General features: G+C 39.7%; 2 protein-coding genes across 39 annotated transcripts in view; one reads left to right on the top strand and one right to left on the bottom strand.

Moving 5' to 3' along the window:
* Positions 1-26,252, bottom strand: part of CACNA1D (calcium voltage-gated channel subunit alpha1 D) — a 187,129-nt gene that overhangs the window by 53,805 nt on the left and 107,072 nt on the right. For 6 of the 38 annotated variants that reach the window (XM_083489143.1, XM_083489129.1, XM_083489118.1 and 3 more), the window contains 18 exons: positions 22,822-22,942; positions 21,025-21,139; positions 19,701-19,770; positions 18,925-18,994; positions 17,090-17,231; positions 16,461-16,590; positions 12,901-12,960; positions 10,853-10,959; positions 9,575-9,662; positions 8,368-8,475; positions 8,136-8,188; positions 7,893-8,039; positions 7,242-7,443; positions 6,707-6,865; positions 6,319-6,429; positions 4,285-4,314; positions 2,296-2,379; positions 1,895-1,978 (listed from right to left, as the gene is read on the bottom strand). In XM_083489143.1, the coding sequence (XP_083345269.1) occupies positions 1,895-1,978; positions 2,296-2,379; positions 4,285-4,314; positions 6,319-6,429; positions 6,707-6,865; positions 7,242-7,443; positions 7,893-8,039; positions 8,136-8,188; positions 8,368-8,475; positions 9,575-9,662; positions 10,853-10,959; positions 12,901-12,960; positions 16,461-16,590; positions 17,090-17,231; positions 18,925-18,994; positions 19,701-19,770; positions 21,025-21,139; positions 22,822-22,942 (1,881 nt within the window). Of the gene's footprint in view, positions 1-1,894; positions 1,979-2,295; positions 2,380-4,284; positions 4,315-6,318; positions 6,430-6,706; positions 6,866-7,241; positions 7,444-7,892; positions 8,040-8,135; positions 8,189-8,367; positions 8,476-9,574; positions 9,663-10,852; positions 10,960-12,760; positions 12,821-12,900; positions 12,961-16,460; positions 16,591-17,089; positions 17,232-18,924; positions 18,995-19,700; positions 19,771-21,024; positions 21,140-22,821; positions 22,943-26,252 lie in introns of all 38 variants that reach the window. The other 32 variants (XM_083489141.1, XM_083489134.1, XM_083489126.1 and 29 more) reach the window with 14 other exon arrangements.
* CHDH (choline dehydrogenase) overlaps positions 1-26,252 on the top strand; it is a 101,826-nt gene that overhangs the window by 75,017 nt on the left and 557 nt on the right. Inside the window, exon 9 of the transcript XR_014522468.1 lies at positions 25,530-26,251. The gene's annotated coding sequence lies outside the window, so the exon portion shown is untranslated. The remainder of the gene's footprint in view (positions 1-25,529; position 26,252) is intronic.

The following is a 26,252-nucleotide window of genomic DNA, read 5'->3' as shown; positions in this document are numbered from 1 at the left end:
TTATTAGCTTTAAAAGAAGAAGACACGGATTATTATAGATGTTATTAGTACACAGTGTGAAAGTATCTATTCATTGCAAGTCAAATGTGTAAACTACAATATATGTTAAGCTGTCAGCTCTGTTTACAGTAGGCAGCTCAGTTCTTAAAGAAACTGGATATGGTTTCAAGGAAATTATTTTTTGCATAGGGTTGAGCATCTGAGTATCTGCTATTCCGAATTAGTTATGTTTTGGGCTTAAGTATTGCTTGGTGAACTAATATTTATGTGCCCCCTGAACGCAAAAACACAGAGCAAGCAAAAATAAAAAATATTTCATTTTATTACATCTGGAAGTCCAGGTTTTGAATCTGGAGCAACTTTTCTTCTAAATGAGGAATGTGCAAATAGAAAGGGAGGAATCCAACATCACATTCTTCTGACTGTTCTATCAGCAGAAGTTTTAAGCTTGCCAGACAAAATGATCCCCACTCCCCTCTCATGCAAGCTGTTCTGGGGGTTCTCCAAACCCACCCCAGTTCTTTGCTTCATCTGTGCCCACTAACCTTTACCAGCTGATAATCAGTGACGGGACTTTCTGGGCCCTACTTTCACTGTCCCCTTTTCTTCAATATTTAGAGGCCACAGAGCAGTAGAATGTGCTAAGATCTGTGTATATCTCAAGGGCAAAGAGGAGAATCTGTTCAATCAAAGTTTCATTCAGATGAGAAACCCTCATGTGTGAGATATATGCATGAAAATAAAAATTTGGTTGTATCTGTGTGCTTTCTTGTGAACACTGTACTCCAGAAAGCCAGAGGACAGTATTTCTATGGGACAATAACACATGGCATCTGCTAGGTATTAAGATTCAAGAATCAATTTTGAAAGTCTTATGTCTTCTTCCATGAGTTGGAAGGATGGCCCCCTGAATTCTAAGCCTCTTGTACTTGTGGAAGTTCCCTATGTGTTTTAGAACCCTGGAAAATTAGAGTTCTAAAATGTGTGGGAAGGCTCCAACGATCAAGGAAGTTTCCCAATTCAGACCTTTGTCCTCTAATTTACAGAGAACAACAAGAACAGTGAATTCATTTAAGTCTGAAGAGGGTTTAAGATTTCAAAAAATCTCCAGAACCCTGAACTCAGAGATGATGGAAGAGAATGGTTATTTATCTGTGCAAGTGAATGTCTAAGAAGGGGAAACCCACTAATTTGGAAACTGCTTGAATCCTGTTGTACTTGAATAAAATCTTTCGTGGAGCTCTATAACCCTCAGGAAATGGGAACTATCTACCTTCTAATGGAAATATGGAGACTGTTTCCTTTGGGAGAAGAGGAATAAGGTATTTGGAGGCAGGGCAGCAATCAGCAGCTCTATGTGCTTAGCAACAACTCCAAAAAAATAACTTAGAAATACACTACAATTGCATCACAGACATGGCCAATAAAGTGAATTCTCCAAAAGCAATGGAGGTTCCCCAGTTGCTTACACTAATCAGGTCTAGGCAACCTATGAGTCATCAAATCAAATTCAGCCCCTCAGCCATTTATTTTTAATCCCAGGCAGGGAACAAAGCAGGAAGTTCACTCAGCCCCAACCCAGCTACTATTTGTAGTTGGTCAACTATGAAACACCGGAGAATCAACAGGTTGTACAGGTCTGAATTTCCTTTAGACACCTTTGTAATACGATGGCCTTGAATTCATTCTGTCTTAGCTTTTGTGCATCTGTCAGCAGTCATCGCTGTGGTAATGATAGAACCACTGCTTCACACAGTACTAAAACAATTCACTCCTCGGAAACAAAACAAAAAAAGGTGTTGGGATTCATGGATCGTTAATTCTATTTCTACTTTTCTATTCTATTCTGATGGACAGCAATTACTTTGTAGTGGGGTGAATGGTGGTTACTTACATTAACTTCTGTTATAGCAATATCAACGACGCTACCAACAACAATTAAGGCATCAAAAGTGTTCCATGCATCAGTGAAATAGTGCTGTTAGGACAAGCATTCAGTAGCACGAGAAAACAGAAACAGAAAAGAAAGAGAAGAAAAAGGACAGTGTTATAACACAGAAACACAATCTGAGCTTCCGCAATGCACCAGTACTGCATTTTTCACCTCAAGTCTGAGAAAATGGGAAGCCAACAGAAGCTAGTTGTTTTCCTAAATTGCCATAGCTGAACTATGAATGGCTTGCATTCAGTTTAGAAATATATCCAAATTCTGTGACTTGTCCAGATAATAGAAATAAGTAGGAAAACGGAAAAGAGAGAAGTGGGACTGAAGGGGTTTGGCTGGGGTATACTCACATCGGCTTCACTGAGAACGATGTCTACTATGCTGCCAATAACGACGAGGGAGTCAAACGAGTTCCAGGCATCACTAAAATAGCCCTGAACAGAGCAGGCAGGGTGCAAACGTTTGTGATTACACATGAAATGTCAAAATATTTGCATACTTCTGTTTAGTTTTTTCATAAACAGAAATTACTTCAAACAAAAATCCATGGTGTCATGAGAAAAACAAAACAATATTGTCTACTGAAGGAAAGGCTGATATGTGACATGATTTGATCCCCACATGCTGACAGGAATCTGAAGAGCACTGAATCTGTGTGAATGTAAACAGGTTTGTACAGGACAGGGTGGAAATTGGATCCTGTTGGTTTGTCTGATTAGGCCCACAGGCCAGATGTTCCATACCCCTGCCCTCAGAGGAGTCCACTTTCCAATCCTTTTCCAAAGGGTAAAAGGCTGGAAACTATACTACAACTTAGGGTGGCTATTCTGTTCTCCTAAACTACTGCGGCTAGAGATCGGCAGATTAATCTATTCCCACTGTGACAATTTCACACGGGCTTATTCATAAATCCATTCCATCTGCCTTCTGCATTATTCTGTGATTATTTTTTTTAATGAAATATTTAAATGCATTTACATTTCTAAATGTATTTTAGGCCAAAATACATGTGGGTTTTTTGGGGGGGGAGGTACATTTTTTGAACCAAGAAGTGGATTACAAAATTTGTATAAGTGCACAATCCCAGGGGCTCATTTGATTTTAATCCACACATTAGGTCCAGAGTGTGCATTCCATGTCAGTTTGCACCGGAAATGACAGAAATCAAATTCCTATAGCATGCCTATTTGGGGGAGAAGCTGACCCTTGGGCAGCAGCAAGATCAGTCGGTTGCAAATTGCCTCCCCCAGGTTTCTTGTACAGGATGTCCTTCAATACTCTGATGCATCACCACTATTGTTTATGGGGGGGGGGGATCCTTAAGAAGCGCTTGAAAATGAACCAAGTCAATTTGAAATGGAAAAAGATGGTGCTCAGAACAGAAACACTGTGACATAATGGTGAAAGGCAAGACAGACTACATAAAGCTAATGGGCAGCATTTAAGCCCCTTGCTAGTTTTAAGCTACTTGTGTGTGCTTATTGAGAAATATTTTTAAAACAGCTTTGAAACAGTTCTGCTCTGTACTATTAGTGTACCTTTTAATCTCAAATTTGGGAAGGAAAATAAAAACAAACAAACCAGCATAACTAGCACTTCCAGACTTTATTACTTGGGTTATTCCAAACCACCAGATATTTCTGAAGACTCATTTGTTCAATGAAATCTCTAAAGGGTATGGAGTTTTATTATCAGGTTCTTTCCTGATAATCCCATGATTATCCCATGAAGAGAGGGCCTATTTCTTTGTAATTTCACATTCTGTTCTTACAACATTAGCATAAAAAAGAATTTCAAGCATTATAAAGCATTGTGAGCCATGTTTCTATTAGAATCATAGCTTTGGAACTCATTGGTTTGGGTCCTATGTGACAACTTTCAAGTATTTGAAGATAACCATGGACAGGAATCAGACACTCCTGAAGAAATGCTGATGGGCTGAAAACCTTCCCCTCAAGCAGAACATCAGTTGCTGAGCAGGAGGCAATTATAAGACCCTATCATTGTGGTGTGAGAGTCTTGTGCAGACTTTCTACTTGGAAGGAATGAGTCCAATGGAGATACTATGGGAACTGCCAGAATATTGGAACAACATGTCACATATCAATCTCTTAAGGCAAACCTTTCCTGTCAGCGTGTACAAATATTGTTCCCAGCAATGTGCAAAGCCAAAGCAAGCAAACATAAATAAATAAATAGATAGATAACACTAAGTAAAAGAAATAAAGATGACTCTGGAAAAGGGAGAATGCAATATATGGACAAGTCACAGCAAGTATACTTGCATCACACATCTCACAGCTTTCATCACTGCAAAAACCCAATGTACATCTACTTACTAGGTATCTTTTCTTTTTTGGCACACAAATCTGATTCAAAATGGCAAAAGGAAACAATTCCATATCTAATTAGGCAACAGTTGTCTTTCATGAAATTATACATCTAACATTAGTTTCAGCTGGCATTAAAACACCTTTATTTGTAAATTTCTCATCACCAATTCAGAATGGTCAAGCACTGCGCATGGTATGGATGTTCTGTAGTTGGATCACCTGATCAGGACCAGCCCAAGAGGTGAAGGACAAGATGGCACCCTCCCTCCCATTTCACATACGAAAGCCAACCAAACTGATAGTTTAATCTTACTTCAATGCTGTCAGCAGCAGAACATCCTCCACTGCACCTGAGGAAAGCAGGCTAGCTTAAGGAAAGCAGAACAGGTTTCATGGCTCTGCCCTTCAACAGGTCCTCACCCATTTTTGCCCCTTGCCTTTGACGCCTGAAGTGACCACCTCTTCTAACAGTAAGACTAGCCTATGCTCCTGATGCTGTTTAATTTCTCCAAAACCAGGCATGGCCCCTTCAATTTAGTTTAGGGCTACAGTGAGGGGCCCTGACCCTCTGCCTTTGCACTACTGCCTTCACCTAAACTACCCCTTCCAAAGCTGGTACCAGCTGCAGAGGGGAAAATTTAACAGACTTAAGAGTTTAATCCATACAGTTCTCTTTCACAGCTAAGAGCACCTTGGAGGAAGGGGGATAGTAACTGGCTAGTAATCAACGTGGGGAGGAACCCCACCCTTATCCAAATTACCCCTTTCCCCCAGATGCTTTTAATAAAATAAGAGGATGTTCCAACAATGGAACTTCCACGAACACGTAGGCTGACTCCTTTCTGCAGGGAGAAGAGTATCGATGCAGCATGCTATTGTTCTCCAAAAAAAGAGGAAGATGCTTTTTATTTATTTTTTGCCTTCCAAGAAAAAACAGCATTTTAAGTCAGGGTGGGGAGGCCAAGGCTCAAAGGCCAGATGCAGCCTGTGGCTCCCATCCTTCTACCTGCCATGTAGGGTTATTTTCGGGAGCTTCACAGCTGGGGAAGGAAGGCTTAGCCTTCCCCATGCACTGTAACTTTCTAGGAATATGCCCTACACACTGCAAGTAGATGTGTGTGGTGGGAAATTCCTCTAAGAACTAATAGAAGGTACAGTATTTTTAAGTCTAAATGTGTATGGGTGGGAGGTGGGAGTGAGAGGCTGGAACTGTGCATGACAAAACAGGTGTGTGAGTGAGTCAGTGAGAGGATGGATGGATGTGTGTTGTGTGCAAGTGTGGTTTGTGTATGTGGGCTGGCCACACCCACTTTGCTCTTGACCACAACCAGTTCTGGAATGTGGCTCTCAGGCTGCAAAAGCTCACTGCAAGGCCACAGGCACAAGAAAATGGTTGAAATTAGATCGTACATAAGAAATCTACATCAAAATTATAAAATTAACAAATTCTGAATTTTAAAAAAAGTTTTGGTTTCAAACTCAGGTTTATATGAAGTGCTCACCATTGCTCAAACCTGCTTGTGTCTTTGAAAATGTTTACTAACAGCTGTCAAAAGAACCAATTTGTAAATACTTGTGTGTTCAAGCAGCTTTAATTTTGACCATTTATGTGACAGTGGTTTGTGATATTATGCTACTAAAGTGGTCAAGTGTGCTAGCTAATCCATAGTATTTATTTAACCTTAGTATTGTCTACAAAAGTTCATGAATAATTGTTGTGTTGTGTGTGTACAATTTAAGGTGGTGGGAGAATACTTTTCCGCTCTAGAAAGGAATGATTTAGAAAGAGGGGATTTAACAGCAATATACTTCTGACCGCATCTATTGCTCAGCAACCATTTAAAAAACATTTCTACGTCTCATTTCCTGCAGTTGCATGCACAGCATTATCAGATGGAATAGTTCTGTGAAGATTTCTCTGATACTTTACCACGAAATCTTGTTTGCTATTTGTCTCTTTAAACAGAAAAAACATGTGGTTTTAAGAGAACTGATCCAAAGGCATAACTAATCCTAACTAAACAATGCAAATTCTCTTACCTTGGGCTTAAATGCAATGAGTTTCAGAAACATTTCAACAGTAAACACTGCAGTAAAAACCATATTTAGAATATCCATTGCATCATTAAAAGGTTTAGACTGCCCATAGTGCTGCAAATGAAACAGATGAGAAGACTATTCAGAATATTTGTAGGCAGTAAATAAAAACAAAAACAAAAAACAACCCTTAGTTCTTTTCATAATCTTGAACTAATGAATGTTCTTGTGCCTTTAACACCTGCACAAGGCTTCATCCTTAAATTATACAAGCAATTAGAATTCTGAATTATAATTAAGTCTACTGCAAAGTGGCTTAACATTAGTTTACATTACAGTTTCCATGTGATGTCTGTCCCTGTGAGTAATTGGCAGTTTGTTCAATTCCTACCTGCATAGCCAAGCATAGTGTGTTCAGCATGATGAGGACAAACATGATGTATTCAAAGACAGTAGAGTTCACCATATACCAGAATTTGTATTGGTATGGGTTTTTTGGAATGTATCTACGCAAAGGTCGAGCTTTCAAAGCATATTCCACACACTGACGCTATAAGAGGCAGAAATTTCAAACATAGCAGTGAGGGTCACAATTTAACTGGAAATAACATCAAAACAAGCTTCACATCAGAGAAGTAACCTAAGATACCTCCAATATATGCGGGCTACCTCACATGTGGAGGGGTTTCCTATTTCTGAAACAATTTATTTATGAAAGAAAGACATGAATGTGTAGTATGGCCATGGTTAACTTTTCAGTTGCCTAAGTCTGCATGCTGCACTCTACCACTATCCAATGATTGTTCATGAGGAAATTTACTCTTTAATAGAAATAAGTAAAATGGAAAAGCACCCTCTTCTGAAACAACGGATACTAGACGTCGGTTTCCATGTTAATAACATTTTAACAGGGTATTCTTTATTACCTGATTTTTGTCCAGTTCACAGTTCTTGTATTCTTGTTCTCCCTGTTCTTGAAATGTAACGATGACAAAACCAACAAATATGTTCATCATGAAGAAAGCAATAATGATGATGTAGATGATAAAGAAAATAGAGATCTCCACTCTGTAATTGTAGATTGGACCTATGTTCTCTCCATTTGAATCTATAGCTTTATACAGAAGCCTGCATATTTTTTATAAAAAAAAAATAGAAAGAAGGTGATTTAAAGTAAAGAAGACTGAAAGTGTTAATTCTAGTTGCAACTGGCAGGTGGGAACTATGAAACAAGACTATTGTATTTACACGTTTTGCAAAAGTTTCACCTAATTTACATTAAAAATACAGAGGTTTCGATTCATTTATTTTTAAGCTTTATTTAAAGACTAAATTATCTATTTGGAAAATCATCAGGAAATTTCACTGATCTTCCTAAGTGGGGAAAAAATCTCCAGGATAAATAATAATAATAAAAAAGTTATTAAGACATGTCCTCACTTCCCATTACCTTCAGTGAGAGTCAAGGATCCTAGTCCTTCCAAAAGTATCATGCCGAAAGGAAGATGGTGTCCAACATAAGCAGCTGCTCACTATTTAAAAATAGCAGCAAAGACCTTCATAAATGGTATACTTACGCAGGCCATCCTTCAAAAGTAGAAACCGTAAAAAGAGCCATCATAGCAGTAAGCACGTTGTCAAAGTTGAAATCACTGTTCTGCCATACTCTCTCCCTCACCATTGGGCTCTCCACATCTCCATCTTTATAAACAATAAATATTCCCCTACAGGAGGAAAAAGCAGATAGCTACTGTGGAAATGCAATGCTTTTTTTAAAAAAAACCACCAATTCAGGCAGATTAAGAGGAAAACGTTCGTACCGACATTCCACTGGGTTTTGTTTTGCTTCATCTGTGCACCGATAGAACTTTCCCTATGGATAAAACAGAACATGGAAGTAGAATCCATGGCACAGAACCATTAACTATTCTTATCTTTTTTTACATGCATCTCTACTGGAGTTCAATAAGGCTTGCAAAGAATAATTTACTAGTGCAGTTCTCTGGAATTGCTAGGTTTGAGGCGGGGGCAGGGTTGGAATTCTCTTCTTACCTTAAAGAGCTGGACTCCAATACATGCAAACATGAACTGGAGCAGAGTTGTAACAATCATGATATTACCAATAGTCCGAATAGCGACAAAGACACACTGAACAACATGCTGTGGGGAAGTCAAGAAAATAAAGGGTCAGTGCAATTTTCGTTGGGTGTTTTCATCATCATGCTCAATGAACTTGCATTTCATTAATTATTGTTTACAATGCACGTCATAGAATCATAGCATTATGGAGTTGGAAGGGACCGCAAGGGTCATCTAGTCCAGCCCCCTGCAATGCAGGAATCTTTTGCACAACATGGGGCCCGAACCCATGACCCTGAGATTAAGCATCTCATGCTTTACCGACTGAGCTCAGAACTAAGGGCCACTTGCTCCTAGATAAATGTGTATACGGTTGCAGCCTAGCAAATTAAGAGATCTCATTGGCATTCCAAACAATGCTCTTTCAATTTCATCCTCAGAATTTGTAAGCAATAAGGAGCAGCATCTTAAAGGGTGATCACACTGCTCTTTGTAGTGTTGCTATCCCTACTAGGCAATCTGAAACAGCTTCACTAGAAGCTAGCAGTGTGATCCTAGAAATGCCAACACAAAAGCAAGCCCTATTGAGTTTAGTGGGACTGACTCCCATAAAAATGTATAGGTTTGCAGTCACAAACCTTTACAACTAGAGCAGATGGAAAAGGTTTTCTGTTCCCTAAGCTGTCTCAGTGTAAATATTTCTGTTGCTCTGGGGCAAGGAAGAAGGTGGGCAAGGAATTTGATAGGACCAGATCCAGGGGAAACATGGAATAACAAGCAGCGTACCACTCAGAGGAAAATGAGAAGCAGAAACCCTCTGTGATGCATGATGGCTACAAAGGAGACCCCATTAGGGTTTGGGGGAAGGCACACTATTTAACAACAAAGGAGAGGGTCTTTTCAACAGTGATACCCAGTTTGTGGAATAGCTTTCCTAAAGATGCCTGCCTTGCACTTACATGGCAACCAGTACACATTTTGGTGTATGTAAATGAATAAAATGTTGCTGAAAAGCAGTTGCTGAAAAGCAGTTTTACTCTAGGAAGCATAAACATTGGCTCCAAAGCCCGCATGACTTATTCATGTTTCTAACATTAATTAATGTTTCTAATGGTAAATGCCAACTAATGTTTCTAATGTTATTTGTTTGTAATTCAGAAAAGAAAATTCAGATAACAACCTTAAGTCCTTTTGCTCTGTTTATAGCCCTTAAGGGTCTTAAGACCCTTAAAACTCTCAGAATCTTCACAACTGAAATGGCGCTTGATCTAGATGAAAAGTAAAAACAAATAAAGCATTAGCTTGCCATCCCTTAATTTCATCATCAGCTCTGACAAAATTAGGTCATACTCATGCACAACAGCTCATCACTTTTGAAATAATTTTATTTACTTATAGGAGTAAGTATTAGTGTATGAGTTATTTCCATTCTTCCTTCTCTTCCTCTTCTCCTTTGTTAAATAAATAAACCAACAGGGTGCTCAAGGGGTTCTTACAAAGTGCTTTCAGCAACTTGTGAGTAATCTATCTATCCTAGACAGGGCTAAGTATACTCCACTTTTATAAAACAATGGTTCCAAGGTAAGTAGCTGCAGAAACAGTTATAGACCAGGCTCCAAATAAAAAAGTTCCTTCCAGTAGCACCTTAAAGACCAACTAAGTTAGTTCTTGGTATGAGCTTTCGTGTGCATGCACACTTCTTCAGATACACACGAAAGCTCATACCAAGAACTAACTTAGTTGGTCTTTAAGGTGCTACTGGAAGGAACTTTTTTATTTTGACTATGACAGACCAACACGGCTACCTATCTGTAACTAGACCAGGCTCCAGTCAGGTTTGTCTCCAGCACAGGGACTGTGAACCATCTTAGAATCAAGCATGAATGACACCCCATTTGCAACCTGTAACCTTCTAACTAGCGCTGTGGGGAATCTTTCCTTGTTTTCTTCTCCTGTTCTACAGAGATTCTTTTTAAAAAAGAAAAGAAGTCAGACAGATCCAAAATCTGCACCTTCTATTGGAAGAACTTTCATCACAGTCATAAGGACAAATCACTTAATGAAACCTGAAGCTTGCAACAGGTAAAGGGCCTGTTCCCAACATTTTGTCACTACTTGAGATTAAGAAACAGAACTCAGGATGGGGGTATACAGATGCAGGGTCAAGAAAATGCAAATAGAGTCAGGATTGGTTCACAATGGGAAGATAACAGATTTAGCCTTCAGTTCCATTATGTCCCACAGCACACCTTTTTAACTTATTCTTGTATAAATGACCGGCTGTACAGGGACCCTGTACTATTCAGGATATTCCTTTGCTAGAATTTTTCTAGTTATTAAACTACACACTGGAAAAGCGAACATTAAATACAGAAATGAGTGCTACATGTGTACCACATTGCAGATACACATAACAAGGAACAGCAGCAGCCCATAATATATTTATTGCAATACTTACTGAATGCCAAATGACACAAGAGACACACCCACTACCAACAAGTCCAGCAAATTAAAGTAATTTCGGCAGAAAGATCCTTTATGAAGGAATGCTCCAAACACTGTCAGCTAAAAACAGAAAGGTCATAGTTAATTATTTTGTTTCACCTCTGCTTGATTCACAAGGCTGTTTACAAGATGCTTGCACTGAATGAATCTTGCTTACTGGAGAGACTGGAATACTACAAAAAAGACCAAAATGAAAGAATTTGATTGATGCAACACTAATGCACATTTTGTCTTTGGCTATCCACAATACAACACTGATAAATAAAATACTGTGGACTGAAAAATGCAGGCGCACACACAAAATGTAAGCCACCAGAAACTACGTTCAGGAATCAGTAGCAGATGTTTCCTTTTGGTTACATAATGCTGAACAGCTAGGTTCTGGGTTTTTGATGTGTTCTAATTTTAGGGCACAATTCACTTCAAATGGCTATAGCACAATGTAGCATCCACTAGAACAGAGGGTGGCTGATCCCTGACCTAGGGGGGAAATGAGCAGGCTGGGGGTCATAGCACAGTTCAGGTGAGGAGGGGGTCTGTGTGGTGTGTGTGTGTGCGCGTGTGTGTGCGTGCGAGTGAGAGACGCATGCACCATTGGTGTATGGTCCCTGGGCAAGGCTGAATGAGACCCTTGGGCCAATAAAAGGTTAGCAATCCCTGCACTAGAATGAGGAACAGCTGTGTTATAATATAAACAATCTTCTTTACACCATATATCCCTTTATTTCAGTCCCCCTAATATCATGCTAAATAGTTTCCCACTTTCCTGGCAAAACATGCCAACAGAAGGGCTAAGAGACATGCCCTTTTCAAAATAGCATGCTCTGAAATGCTACACTGGTAGAAATATGAAACACATTCAGAACGTTTTAAAAACTAAAAACCTTATCCCTTATCAAACTGAGCATATCTTGTAAACAGCCCAATTAGTTTCATTATCAAGTGTTAATCAAAATGCACTGTAAAAAGAACACACAATAATATGAATAAAGCAGGAAATAGATTTATTATGTTTGATCCTCAGCTGGAAATGCAAAGTTTATGTACTGATTCTTATAATACCACTGGGTCCTGTGTCATATCCAGGAATACTCAATAAGTAACTTGAGATGGAAGTGGCTACAACAGATGATCCCAATCTCGAAGGCATCAAAATGCATGCTCACATTTTCTATATGTTCCTCCTTATTCTGCAATGGTGGAGCAGCTTGACTTCAGCATCAATTGTGCACCAATGCAATCTGTACATCAGAATTCTGAGCGCCCCTGGTGGATGTCCTTGATAATCAGTACACAGACTATACATTGAAATACCAGTTCTGAACTCATGCATGGGCAATACATTTAAGTAAGCATGTTCATGCCTCTTCGTGTATTTAAATGTATACCCAAGATAAAGCATCCTAGTAGGTTTTAGAAAGGGTAGAGTATCTTGCAAGTCCCTTTGCAAGAAAATAGTGGTCTACTATTTTAACTCTGTGAATATATAGTTCAGAAAGAGAAATGAGTAATTACATGCTCCTCCTTTAAAAGATTTAAGATCTTTCTCTTTGAAATGCCAGAAAAGGGAGGAGGAAAGCTCATGCGTAGTGAAATAGTTTTCCTTCTTCTGACAAACCGGAAGTAGAAAAAAAGGATAAAATGAGCTGTCAGATTGATGTGATGATAAAAAAGTAGCTTCTACATGCACCCAAAGGTAAAATAGAATAAAAACCATGACGAAAAATATCCTTTGGTTTCAAAAAAAGGTTTAGATTTGGTTGTTGAGTGAAAAGGCGGAGAACACTTCAAGTGCCTTTTCGTGGCAGGTGACACACAGAAAAAAATCCTTTTTAAGTAAACTTCTTTGTAAACCTGTTACCTTCAAAATGATCTCAAATGTAAACATACTAGTGAAGACATAATCTGCATACCCTAGGATCTGGAAGGTAAACAAAAAGTTACAAACATTATTGCTAAAGCTGTGTCTGAGTTAACAAGGATCAATTAACAGTTAATTACCTTTAACAGGATTTCAACAGTAAAGATGGCTGTGAAAGCATAGTCAAAGTAACCAAGTATCTGCAAAGCATAACATGTGCCACAGTAAGAAATTCATCTACAAATACTACCACAATTTACAACTTTGATCACATACAGAGAAATGTCTACTTTAGGAACATGTGTAAATTTAGAGAAATAAATAGATGTACAATGACCAAACAACATTTATTTGTTTCACTGAAAATTGCCTCACAGTTGTCCTAATTCACAGATTTGCTTACTTCTAAAGTTATCACTTCATCTTTCAATGTCCCCCCGAAGTACAGGTGGCACCTGGCAATTTAAACAAATTGTTTTCCTTACAGCAATTACTGTATTGGACCCAGACTTTTGCCCTTGATGGTTGGGAAGGCTCCTTCCATTCATGGAAGGCTTTTGGTCCATCAGATGATCCCACTGGGAAAATGGTGAGGGATTCTGCACATCCCCCTCCCCCTATAGACCCCAACAGTGTCTCCTACACTGTTCCAGTGGATTTCCTAAGGCTCCTCCACCCACCCCTGGACAGCATGAGATAAAATGCTGGAGGGATGTAGGTGAGGTGGGAATCAGCAGAAGTCACCTCCCTGGTGCAGGATCATACACCAAGTAAAATTCTGCCTGGGCGATGCTCTCAGAGCCTGGGAGTGATATTTGGATTCAACCCATTATGTTTTAGTCATCACAGTGTCCTTGTAAGAAATGCAAACAAATTACTAACAGGTGCAACTTGTTCTCAGAACATAATATAACCATACTAATGAAACAATCTCTGCATTGTTTAGGTTTTGGTTCTTATCGTATAGAGAGTACTGAATATTCAAATATTCTGAATGAGAATACATTACTAAGCCAGCTTGATGTGGTTGGAAGAACCTTCAGAAATTCTCTAAACACACGGAGTCCTTTTTGCACAGATCACAGGGCAAACCTTTAAGGGTATATCTGTACATTGATGTGTCCATGGAAAAAAAATACCCATTTTTGCCAATTAAAAACATTTCAATCAGGCGTTGTCATGTCATCATGTTACAGCATGAATTTATCTTCAAAACAACATTTTCTCAAAGTTGCAAGTGTGACTGATAGACATTTGAGCAATTTCTTCTATATGAAATAACAAGAGTTCATGCCGCTTGCAAAGACTCTCCTATTCTGTGTTCACGAGCTATTTATTCATCCTAACATCTATATACCCAAACATAGTTTCCTATAAACCCAAGAAGACTCATTTCAGCTTTGGGGTGCTTCCTTGACATATATACAATTTGGCTGTAATAAGTAGCATAACTCAATCCATCCAACAAATGTGGCTTGTGCAATTATCTTCCATTATGCCACTCACCTCTTTGGAAACAAGAGGAGTCAGCATCCAAGTCCCCTCTTCCAGTCCATAAAAGGGGATGAGGGAAGTAGAAGAACAGATTCAGATTCCCACCCCAAACAGATGATCAGCACTATCAAAACAGACAGCACCAACCATCTATTCAGCCTTGCATGTGGAGCTCTGTAACCACTTGTACAATATCCTTCTGTGAATGAAGGACCCTACTGAGCTTGTACATGAGAAAGCTTTATACCAGGCATGCTGGGTTGGGATGTCTGCCACTTCAGGCAAAGGGCTAAGCTAAATAATAGCAGCTGATTTAAACCTAGTGTAGAAACCATTTCTTCATAGGCACTACCTATTACACTGTTACAACTAAAGATCTTGGTGCTTACATGTAATAAAATCACACCAACCGTGAATGGATACAATTATTCTAACAATGCCTTCTGTTGGCAGGGCCATACCTACGATTTTTTCTTCTCTGCATACATACACAATATTTTTAAGGTGAGTTTTTTTAAAGGAATAAGTGTTTTTCCTAGAATGGTGTTAGAGAGGTTTTCTCATTTATTTTCATGTTTAAATAGAAGGTGAGAAAATATATATATGGAACTCTATAGGGAGAGAGAGTTTCTCATATATATATATGAGAAATACTTTAAAAAGCTGGAGAAACACCCTTTCATCACTTGACCAAATATTTCTGCCACAAATATATAAAAAAGTATAAACTGCTCACCTCCAAAAACAGGAGATAGTCTCAGGTCCCAAATATCTGGAAGACCGTCCCCTTCCCTACAGACACCCTTGGGTGTTCTGAGCAGAGAGGGTCCTCTTGGTAGTTCCATGACCCTCAGAAGTTCCTTCTCTGTGGCAGCTCCAAATTATGGAATTTCTTCCCCACAGAGTTGTGTGGCATTTTCATTATGCAGTTTCCATCATATGCTGAAGATGCACCTCTTTCCCCAGGCCTTTTGACACCTGGGACCCACCCTATTCTGGCAATAATAGTTTGTTTATACTGTTTTAATATTGTATTTTAAATTGTGGTGACCAACCCGGGACCTTATGCTAAAGGGCACGTAATAAATTGAATAAATAGGTAATGTACAAATGCACCCTTGATTTGAAATTACCTTTTTGTAGCATTTATTATTTTGTAGAATATGCCTAGAATATGCCTTTTTTATTTTAGAAATAAAAAATGAACGCTATAGACAATATTTATACCAGCATTTGTACATGAGAGTTGCATACAGCATACAGTGGTGCCTCGCAAGATGAAATTAATTCATTCCGCGAGTTTTTTCGTCTAGCGAATTTTTCGTCTTGCGAAACACGGTGTCGGAAAAGTTTTGGAAACGCTTCAAAAATCACCAAAAACCTCAAAAAAGGCTACCACACCGCGTTCGATGAGTTGCTCCTCGAAGTCAAGTCGCAACTGTATTAACGGTGTTAAGAAAAAGGAAACAAACTTGCAAGATGTTTTCGTCTTGTGAAGCAAGCTCATAGGGAAATTTGTCTTGCGAAGCAGCTCAAAAACCGCAAAACCCTTTCGTCTAGCGAGTTTTTCGTCTTGCGAGTTTTTCGTCTTGCGGGGCACCACTGTATTATACACCCACTTTAAATAGAAGTAAAATCTATGTGCAGAGCAGAGCTAAGCTGGCCAGTGAGTTTGCACCATAGCAACCTCCCCAGTGCCTCATCCCTTTCGTTCCCTGGAAGCAACAGGGCTCAGCTGTCAGGAGGTCAGGTGAGTGCCACTACCACATAACATCATGTACTACTGCCATCTAGCTCAATACTGGTCCATCTAGCTCAATGCTGTTTCATGCTGACCAGCAGCGGGTCTGCAGGGTTTCAAACAAAGAACATTTCCAACACCCAACTAGGAATTTCTACATCCTGAATATTATTAGTGTTGTAACTGAGCTTACGAAGACCCCTTCACTGTAAAAACAAAAACAACAACTGAGGCTACTCTATGACTCCAGGCTCCAACCACAACAAATCTCTGCACTATTTTTGTAATCTCCAAGTTGGTTCCAACATCCTGTTGAATCTTAAGAAAATACCCACATGCTGCTTAATTTCAAAAAGCTACACTTATGTACCGATCTATTATATTCATGGTTTGCTCCCATTCTGAAGGGACCATTTTAAAGACGATGTAGCATGCAACTCTTTTGGGGAGTCTGTTTTTTCTTACGTTGTTGCGAAAAGAATGACTGCGAATTGGATCTTCTGCTGCAAGGGAAGCACTGCTAAGCATGATGAAGACAAGGATGAGGTTGGTGAAAATGTGGTGGTTGATCAGCCTGTGACATCCCACTCGAATCCTGAAGAAAAGAATGACAAAACAGAACAATGTCATTACAAGTGGGAAGTTAACTGCTCCTGAAGCTTAAAACTAAGCAACTGCAGAGCTTTATTTTTTAAAAAAGTTGTTCATCTGGAAAGCACCCATGTTGTCTTGTTAACTGCACTAGTAATTCTGGAAAATGTACATTTATATGTATCATATAGGACAGCATATGTGAGTATCTTATGGAAAGTGGCCAAATTTTATAACTTGGATGATATTAAAAAAGCCACATATTTGGATATAGCTGCTATTCAGACCATGTTATTCAAGTAATACGTAATCATTTAAACAACCTACTAGAAGTTTGGTTTGAAAAGAAATGACACATCTGAAAAACAGGTTTGTATCATCATTCTGTTGCCTTTTTTTGTCGCAGCCAGAAAAAAGTGTTGCTATTTTATACGGAAGCCTCAATGTGGTAGTACTATTTAATAACAAACAATTCAAGGGATATACATAAAATGGTTATTTACGGGTTTGTATTGCTGAAAATAAAGAAGGAGCTTCCTTCAGGAATTGGTGTCATCTTTTCCTTCATATTCAGTTCAGATATTCTTCGGGGTCGGGGGCCAGCTGGCACTTCAGGTTCTTCCTCTTCCTCTTCCTCTTCACCTACTTCAAATTGATTACTTTCTTTAATATGTATATACAAAATTTGTAATACTAGAAAAAATATTGGAAATAGATTATAGCCACTAGATATTTAAAACAAATGCTAGTTAATATAAGGTCATTCCTGCCGTTCCCATCATTTGTTGATGTTAGGCCTCCACTCTGAGAGGCATGCGTCTCTAAATACCAGTTGCCGATGAGGAGAGGGCTATTGCACTCAGGTCCTGCATTTGAGGCATGTTGTTGGCTGCTGTGAGATGCTGGCCTAGATGGGCTTTTGACAGCGCTCTCCTTTATGTTCCCAAATATAAGTTATTACAATGAAAAACAGTATGTCAATTTTAAATTCTTGTCTGCAGCTTCTAGCTGAGATCATGTTTTCTAGACTGCCCGCTCCCTTTCCTGTTCTGTGCACTTTTCACAAATTCAATGTCAGGCAGGTCGAATCATCCCCTACTGACACAATCAAAGCAACAAGTTTTTTTTCAACTGTCAGGGTGTAAATAAACTGCCTCCCCCACTCTGCCCATGAAATACTGGTAAAGCTCTCCATAGATGCGACGCAACTGCAACTACAATACACGCCTTTGTCCCAACTCCTTTGTTTGGTTGCACAGATCACTGAAAATGTGCCACAAGAACATTTTGATTATTGCATGATACTCCCGCCAGTGACTTTTCAGGGACACTGCCCTGTCTGCAAGTAATAGGCGGGAGTGGCGACCTTGCTATGATGGTGAGCACACCTTAATGCAGGTGCAGTAGCTATGGTACTACTCTCTGCATGTTTTCATCTATCTAGAGGTGTGCTCCCATGCAGGAGATACAGGCTTGGAGTCGAATGTTGCGTGAGAAAACATGTCACTCAGGCAAGGATTTTCTCTTTCCTGCACTATCTTCATGTAGTCAGCTCACATGCCCTTGAAAACCCTCTCTGAAGAGTCAGGGACATACTCCTGCACAGTGTGTCCTCTGTTGAGGGGGCTGCAGCGGGAAACAGAAACTGCCCTTATTCAAGTGAAAGCGCATTGCCCAAGAGTGGGAAAGTGAACAACTTCTAGATTCTTTTAATTTTATTTTAAGTCATCCCTGTAACTGCCTCAACCTGTGTCCGTTATTTAGTTTGGAACATGGTTTGTCCATTTGTCTGTTTTCTATGCATTTTGATGCCTCTCGAGATAGCGTTGCCAAACTCAGAATAATGGTTCCTGAAATGGGGGTGGGAATTTTTGTTGATGTTAGGCCTCCAGCTGCCATTCTGAATCAAGATGGCAGACCAAAACGTGACTTTGGCAAGACTTTGCCCACTTTTTGGCTTAGGTTCAGGTGCCTCTGATCATTGCCAACTTGTCATGAGGGTTCCCAAGGTGAGGGCAACAGTCTTCATCTATGTTTGGATGCCAGGTGCCATTTTGAATCAAGATGGCAGACCAAATTGTGACTTCACCCAATTTTTGGCATGACAAATCCAAACTCACAAATACCATCCATTTAAATACCATCCATTTAAAAAAACCACAATATATTTGTGGTTTCCAAAAAAATCCTGGGGAGCACCAGGAATTCCTTGCTAGTATTTCATAATTGCTGAAATGTGTGAAATCTATACTGTTTCTTTTTCGTTGTATTAATAAATAGCATGTAGTACACTTGACCCAATATTTTTTCTCTTGGTATATGTTAAGTGCATTAGTACCTGGAACATCGCAGGGTGGGTAGGGATCTTTGTCTTCATCTTCCCCTTCTCCGTATTCATTTATGGTAACCTATTACAAGAACAAAAACACTTCAGAAGAAAGGTAAATGGAAGATGTAAACTGATGCAACACGCTAAACCAAGCCACTCTTTTTCCTGTTCTGCCCTCCGCAAAGCAGCCCCATCCCAATCCCAACACTTTACAATCTTTAATTAATTCAATAATTCTGGTTGGAGAAATAAGCAGTAAAAAATGTGCTTGCAGCTGGATTGTCTCATAAAGAGCCCATGCAGCTTGGTATAGGTCAGACGTCAGCATTCCAATGATTTCCATTAACTCAAATTGTTACTCTCTCAATAAACCGAGTATAAATACACAATTAAAAATCAAATATTTTTTTATGTTAGAAAATAAACCTTCTACTCCATCTATTATTTTAATGATACTGTCCAATAAAATCTAGCAGGTCATAAACAGACTACTTGCAAATATTATCTAATTTGAGTCTCTAAACACACACACAGAGTAGAGAAGATCTGGGGACAATCGATGCAAGCGTCTGGGCAGAAAATCCTCTTGCTTGTGGCCTTGAGGCTTGATACAAAAAAGCCATAGGCACCCACCATATGAGAAGACTCAGTGCATTCTAAGAACCTGGCAACCCACATGAGGTACAACCACAAGCACAGATGGAGACCAGTCAGTTTGGAGTACTGGCAGGTGTCTGTACATTTAAAGAATATATAGCACACAGAAGTGAAAAGAAATAAGGTACCTTAGCATCCTTGCCCTTCTTTTGTTCACCTTCTGGTTTGTCCCCCTTTTTAGTATCCAAACTCTCTTTTCTACAAGGAAGAAAAGAAGGGGGTTGTGAAAATAAAGGAGCTCATGTGTGGTAGCTATGAAAAAAGTCAATTGCCAAGCTAGGCATCTGCATAGCTGCAGCCAAACCAAAGCTTTCCCAACCTCACCACCGCCTGACTGCGCCCCTCCTCTGTCCCAGCAAGTGCAACACTGCTGCCACTGGAATTGTTTTATCTGCTACTGAGATAGCTTATGTGCATATTTTACTGTCTGTACACATGGTAGTAATTAGGCTTTCAATTATGGCGTACTGAAGCAGGTACAATGTGGATGTCTTCACACATGAGGGAGTGCATTTTCCCCCATCCTCCAGGTAGGAATAATATCATTAAGTTAAAATTCCAAAATCTACAGCCAGGCAATACCTTTATTGGGAGCAGCCAAAATGTTACAAAAGCTTAGGAAGCTTTAGAGTTCCCAACAATTCTTCAGCAGGCAAGATGTTAAACAAAGCATGGGGGGAGGGGTTAAAATAAAAAGTAGCATAAAAATTAGGCTGTTGGTGTACCCAAGAGGTCAGCTTATACATTCACTTCCAAGATGCTGACTTCAGGCTGCGTAAGTCCCTATCAGGTACTGCAGTCTGGTAATGTTGGTAACCCCTGGGAAGGACATATTAAGCCTGCAATCTCCATCTTGGAACTGAATCTACAAGCTGACCTGATGACTACAATAAAATTTTATTTTCTGTCCTTGTTCTGCCACCATCATGAACCGTTGAATACTCAGTCTTTAAAACAACAACGTTGTGTTGAATCCAACTAAGTCATTGTGCATGAGGAATGACTTCTCTAGCCCAAGGGAACTTTCTCTCACTCTCCTTCTGCTATGTGCCCTCTGCATTGGAGGGAGGAAAAGTTCCATTGTACTTGTGGAAGTTATTCCTCAAGCACAATGGTTTTGTAGGATACAACCCATAGCTTCTTGCATAACTCAAGATAAATTGTAATAGTGATTTTATATGCAGTAGATTTTCACAAGTTAAATGACTATGGTGGAGTCATTAAACAAGAGTTTAACGTTGCCAGCTAACCATTTTCAGAACTGAAAAGGCATGTCTAATGCTTATTTGTAATGATATGTGTGCTGTTTTAATAGGGACAGGACCTCCTCAGTTCACACCAGCTTTCCAAAGTGCTTACAGTGTCCCTGATTCTTTAAGGATCTTTACAAAAGAACCATAGGAGAAAATCAAGAAAGCTGCTTTCACATGTACTGTGCCATTTTTTCTGTACCTGGCAGTCTTTTTCCTTTCCTTTTCCTCTGCTTCTTCTTTCTGAGCAGTGTTCAGACTTTCAGCATCTGCCAGGTTATCCACCGCAATGGCCAAGAAGACATTCAGCAAGATATCTAATTCAAACCATTTTAAGGATACTGCATAGGTATGGCAACCTAGTTCCTTTGCCAACTGGGAAACATGAAATCCACATTCCTAAATTCAGTGAAGGGCATAAGCAAACAGGTATAGGGTGTTTTTTATTTTTTAAAAAATCCCATGCCTCACTTACATTGGTTTACAAGTCTGAAGCAAATAGCAAATTCACACATTCACTTGAAACCATCCATGGGGAGGATCCACACCCAAGCACCATCCCCAGCATTCCTGCTCCTGTGAACTCCATTCCCAACTTTCATGTGTTGAGAAAGGAGGTCTGGGGTGGGGGGAGGAATTCATGCTTTAGCTGCATGTTTAGAATCCTCCCTCTGTTTGGGGACCCTGCACAATGAATCAGGGCTCCTAATCAAGGGAAGGATTCTAATTTCATTCATTTCAAACAGGAGAAGAATCTCCCTTCAACCCTTCCATTAAGCACGTAAACACTTGAGGCTATACCTGGCAGGAACGACGTTAGATGGAAATAGCATGGACAACCCCAATCCTCCCCTCAGTACATTTTCAGGCAAGCGTATGAATATGCTTTGGTTTCCATGAAATGCTTGGGATGGCTATTACATTCCCTGGCAAATTCTCTTGGGCAAGATAATGGCAGTGAGCACAAGTTCTCTTGCACAAACCCAACTGAAATGAAACTAACATGGAAGGGAATTCTAGACCTAAACAACTCAAGCAACATTTAAAAATTTACTCAAAAGTAGTTGCTGATTTTAGCCCTAATCAGGTGCCACTTCCATGCTGACATACAGGTGCTGTGACAGCTCCCAGAGAGGAATGACTCCTCAACCCACTTCAATATCAGGGGCCACCTCTTCACATACTTTGGGTGATAGCCAATGTTGCACAAGTGGATTTCCTCTTCCTCTGCTTTCCCTGCAGCCCCCCGTGGCCTCTCAAGTCTGCTCCAAGGAGCTTTCCAACTTCTAAGATTTGGCAAAGATGGGTGGGATAAGGAAAGGAAGGGCAAGTCCCATAACACCAGCAAAAGTCTGTTTTCCTGGCATACAGGCATAATTGGAGATCACCCATAATCACTGTTTGTTTGTTTGTTTGTTTGTTTGTTTGTTTGTTTGTTTGTTTGTTTAATCACCACACCTAACATAAAGGAATTTCATAACTAATTATATCCTCAACACAATCCAAGTATTTCTCCCAATTCTAATTCTAATAATAATTTTATACTCAGCCTTTCTTCCTGACAGGGACTCAATGTGGCTTACAGAGAGTTACAGATAATTCTACCAAGTATGGAAAGTAGCTCATTGCTATTGTTGACTGGGAGTTGCACAGAGTCCAGGTCAAATTATCTGTGATGGAAAACCAGAATAGGTAGAGAAGGAAAACAGAATGGAGCATCTTGGAAGAGGGCATCTGGCTGGCTGGCAACCTGGACAGAAGCATTCCATGCTGCAACATTTTGTTAGAGATCCAGCAATTCCTTATCACAGCTATTTTAACCAAGAACAGAATCAACGTTATCAGTAATGACTGGTTAGGAGACCAAAGTGTTTATAAAAATTTAACTGAGAATTTTGAGAGTAGGGAATCAGAATGTGGAAATCTCTGATTTAAGTATTTTATATTCACGTTCTTTATATTTCAGAATTAAGATTAATGTCTAAAAATGAAAGGATACAGTTACCACAGATGAAGAGGATAATGAAGTATATGCAGACTACCATTCCTGATGATGATGGGCCTCCATAGGCCATAATACCATCATACATTACAGCATTCCAGTCTTCACCTGTTAGAATCTAAGAAATTGATTCTTTATTAATGAGTGAACACGGAACATTAAAAATCAATTATGTTTCTGCTTCAGTTCACAGCATAGAAAAAATACTCCATTAGCTGTACTTATATGACTAACAACATTCTAACCACTTCTCTTATGCATTGCTTTATACTACTATAAAATAAGGACATACTGTTTTGGCGACAGAGCTTTAGATCTACCAAAGAATTTGCCAATACCTTGCATTTAGGGTTTTGGAGAATTACTCTTCTAAAAGGACTGCTGAAATTGTTGCCTATGTGAACATTTAGGGACATTTCTGACATGACATTTATTATCTGCACAAATTATCCCACCTATCCTTGAGTACGCGATCACATATACAAATGTAGCACATGGACCTAGCATTAATACTCATAATTTATTTAGAGAATTTCAAGTGCTTAAAGCTCTTCACATACACTACCTTAACAATTCTTGCAACAGCTATATAAAATAATCTAGAATGATCATCCCCATATTGCAAACAAGATATGTATGGCCTGATGTAGAGAGAATGGTCTCTTAAGTCCACAAAGTGATTATGTGGCTGAGATGAAACTTTAACAGGAGACTACCTGGTTCACTAGAGATACACCAGTGTCAGGGCTTCACTCTGTCCAGACCTTATCTCTTACCTCCTCAGATGAGAACTAAGGAGACCCTTCAACAGATCTCCACACTGGGAATGACTCTGACTAGACACTTACTTTGGACATCCCTACCCTGTACCCTGGGTCAGGAGGCTGCCATGCCAGCTGTCTCAAGGCCACAGGAGCAGAGGGAACAGTGAGTAAGGCAGCAACTTCAAGGCCATCACCAAAGTACCCAGCAAGCTGCACATTAGGCTATTAGGGAGAAGTGCATGAAAACACCTGCTTGGATCAAAGCCTGGGTGAGACCAGGAAGGGGTGGAGCCTCCAGCTCCTATGCAAGTAAAAGCTCTCTTCCAAGCTCCAATCTTCCTAGCCTGGGGAAACAGACAGACAACCAGCTCTTAACTGGGTAACTGCTAGAAAAAGAAACTCTAATATTCAAAGTTGCAATTAGCAAAGAGATCCCTTGGTTCACTTTGAACCTATTAGCAATGTTTAGGATGACTTAAACGGACAAGAAATGTATTGGCTGAGCTAGCCCCAAGACTGGCTGTAGATGTAACAATCCAGAGACTGAAATCATTAGTCATTCATGCATCCAAGCTCATTGTTTTCTTGGCACAACCCAAAGCACCTGCAGACACCTAAAAAAGCAACCTCTGAACCAGATTTCAAGGGTGCACAGGGAGCCGCAGGATAAAGGAGTTGTGAAAAAGGGGGATTTCTATTGCACAAGCAGAACAGCAGCGCTTGATACAACTGAAAATGATCAAGGGAATGCAATGTGATAATCTTTATTAAACCCCCAAGATTCTGCAAATGATCATTTAACTGAGAATTTTAAAAAACAGTAACTTTTTGCTGTTTCTGAAGCAATGCAGAGTACAAAACTCTAATCAAAATGTCTCCAGGTTTTTTCCCCTTTGATGTTTTATTGCGATAATTCAGCACCTAATCAGCTAGCTTGCACATATTTCATCTGGGTACATCCATAATATGAATGGAAAACAGTCTGAATATGGTTTCAAATATGGTTTGTTTGTCATAGCTTGGCCCAAAGAGCCCTAGGAACTATAGTTTTATACAGACATTGTAGGTTTGTTCTTGAATAACACTGGGTGATATCCAGTTGTGCCCATCTGCTAGCGGAAATGACTTCCACTCACAACAGGACTTCTCCTTCCTCTCCTCCCGCATACAGCACTCTGCATGCCCACATCTGCTTCTGGGGGGGCTGAGGTATCCTCCTGCTCTGGAGGCAGGAGAGGAAGGAGACACTGGATACCAGCCCCTATAGAAAACTATAATTCCCGAAAGCAATTACCATTAAACCAGCTTTGAAACTCCTTTAAATAAATAAATGTAGACGCACAGTGCACAGCCAAGCAGACACCAAACTTTTTACTGAACGCTATAGTAACACTGCATCCAGACATGATGCTAAGCTATGGTATAGTATTACATGAACAAGCATCAGGTTTCTGCACTGCCACTTCCCTCCTTGAAGCAGTCACAAGGAGGTCAGAAGCTTTCCTCTTTGTAGCAGAAGGAACAGTCACTCCACCTCTTCACTGACCAGGTACCACCACCTCCCATGCTGCCAAACTTACGAGCTGCAGAAATTAATTGGAGGGTAGGGAACTACTGTTAGCAAGCTCACAAATCTGTCCAGGCAAGGGCCCAACGTGCACCTTAAAATTATAAGAACAGAAAAGCACTAGGAAAAATGCGTAAGGCAGATCCCGAGTTAACAGAATACTTCACTCCAGAATCAAGTGGGATCTAGTATTTTGTAAATGTGCGTCAGCATGAACGGAAGAATGACTACCAACAGATAATACATGTACAGCCTCACCTCAAGGCCACTTCACTATTGTTTCTCCACACACACATGAAAACTAATCTCTGTTGTATAAAATGCATGTAATTTATAATGTCTGAATGGATGCACTGTCTGTTTTTACTTTCCAGATTAAAGAGTTGGAAGCAGCCACAGAAGCATCAGTGTCCTTATTTATGCACCTATGCTCCAAAAGTTACTAATGCTGACACTAAACCTAGCAAACATTGCTCTCTGTAACATCTTCAACTAAGGCTGCAATCCTATTTCTATACAGTGGTACCTCGGGTTAAGAACTTAATTCATTCCAGAGGTCTGTGCTTAACCTGAAACTGTTCTTAACCTGAAGCACCACTTTAGCTAATGGGGCCTCCCGCTGCCACCACCGCACAATTTCTGTTCTCATCCTGAAGCAAAGTTCTTAACCCGAGGTAGTATTTCTGGGTTAGCGGAGTTTGTAACCTGAAGCGTCTGTAACCTGAAGCGTCTCTAACCCAAGGTACCACTGTATACCAAATGGAATTTTCTTGGTCTTGCACTGTAAGTAAACTTGCCTAGAACTGGGCTGCATGATTTATAGCAACAGCAAATGAACACCAAGAAATATACCGGTTGTGCCAAGTCTGGAAGATATCCCAGTAGTGCAGGGACATTATTTGGGCACTACAGGTAGATAAATAAGAGGAAATTAAGGGTTGTCTGGTTTTAGGGCTTTTGTTTTGTTTTAATTACAATAATTTGCCACTAACATTAATGACTACAATCTAGTTAGCCCTTAACTTACATTTGAGGGCATGTGTGAATTAGTGGTTCTTTGTTTCCTTCTTCATTGTTTTAACATTTATATCTATTAG

This window comes from Podarcis liolepis (genome assembly GCF_965112155.1).
Source record: "Podarcis liolepis genome assembly, chromosome: 2".
In the NCBI taxonomy this organism is placed as follows: Eukaryota; Metazoa; Chordata; class Lepidosauria; order Squamata; family Lacertidae; genus Podarcis; species Podarcis liolepis.
This window is presented reverse-complemented; position numbering and strand designations above follow the sequence as displayed.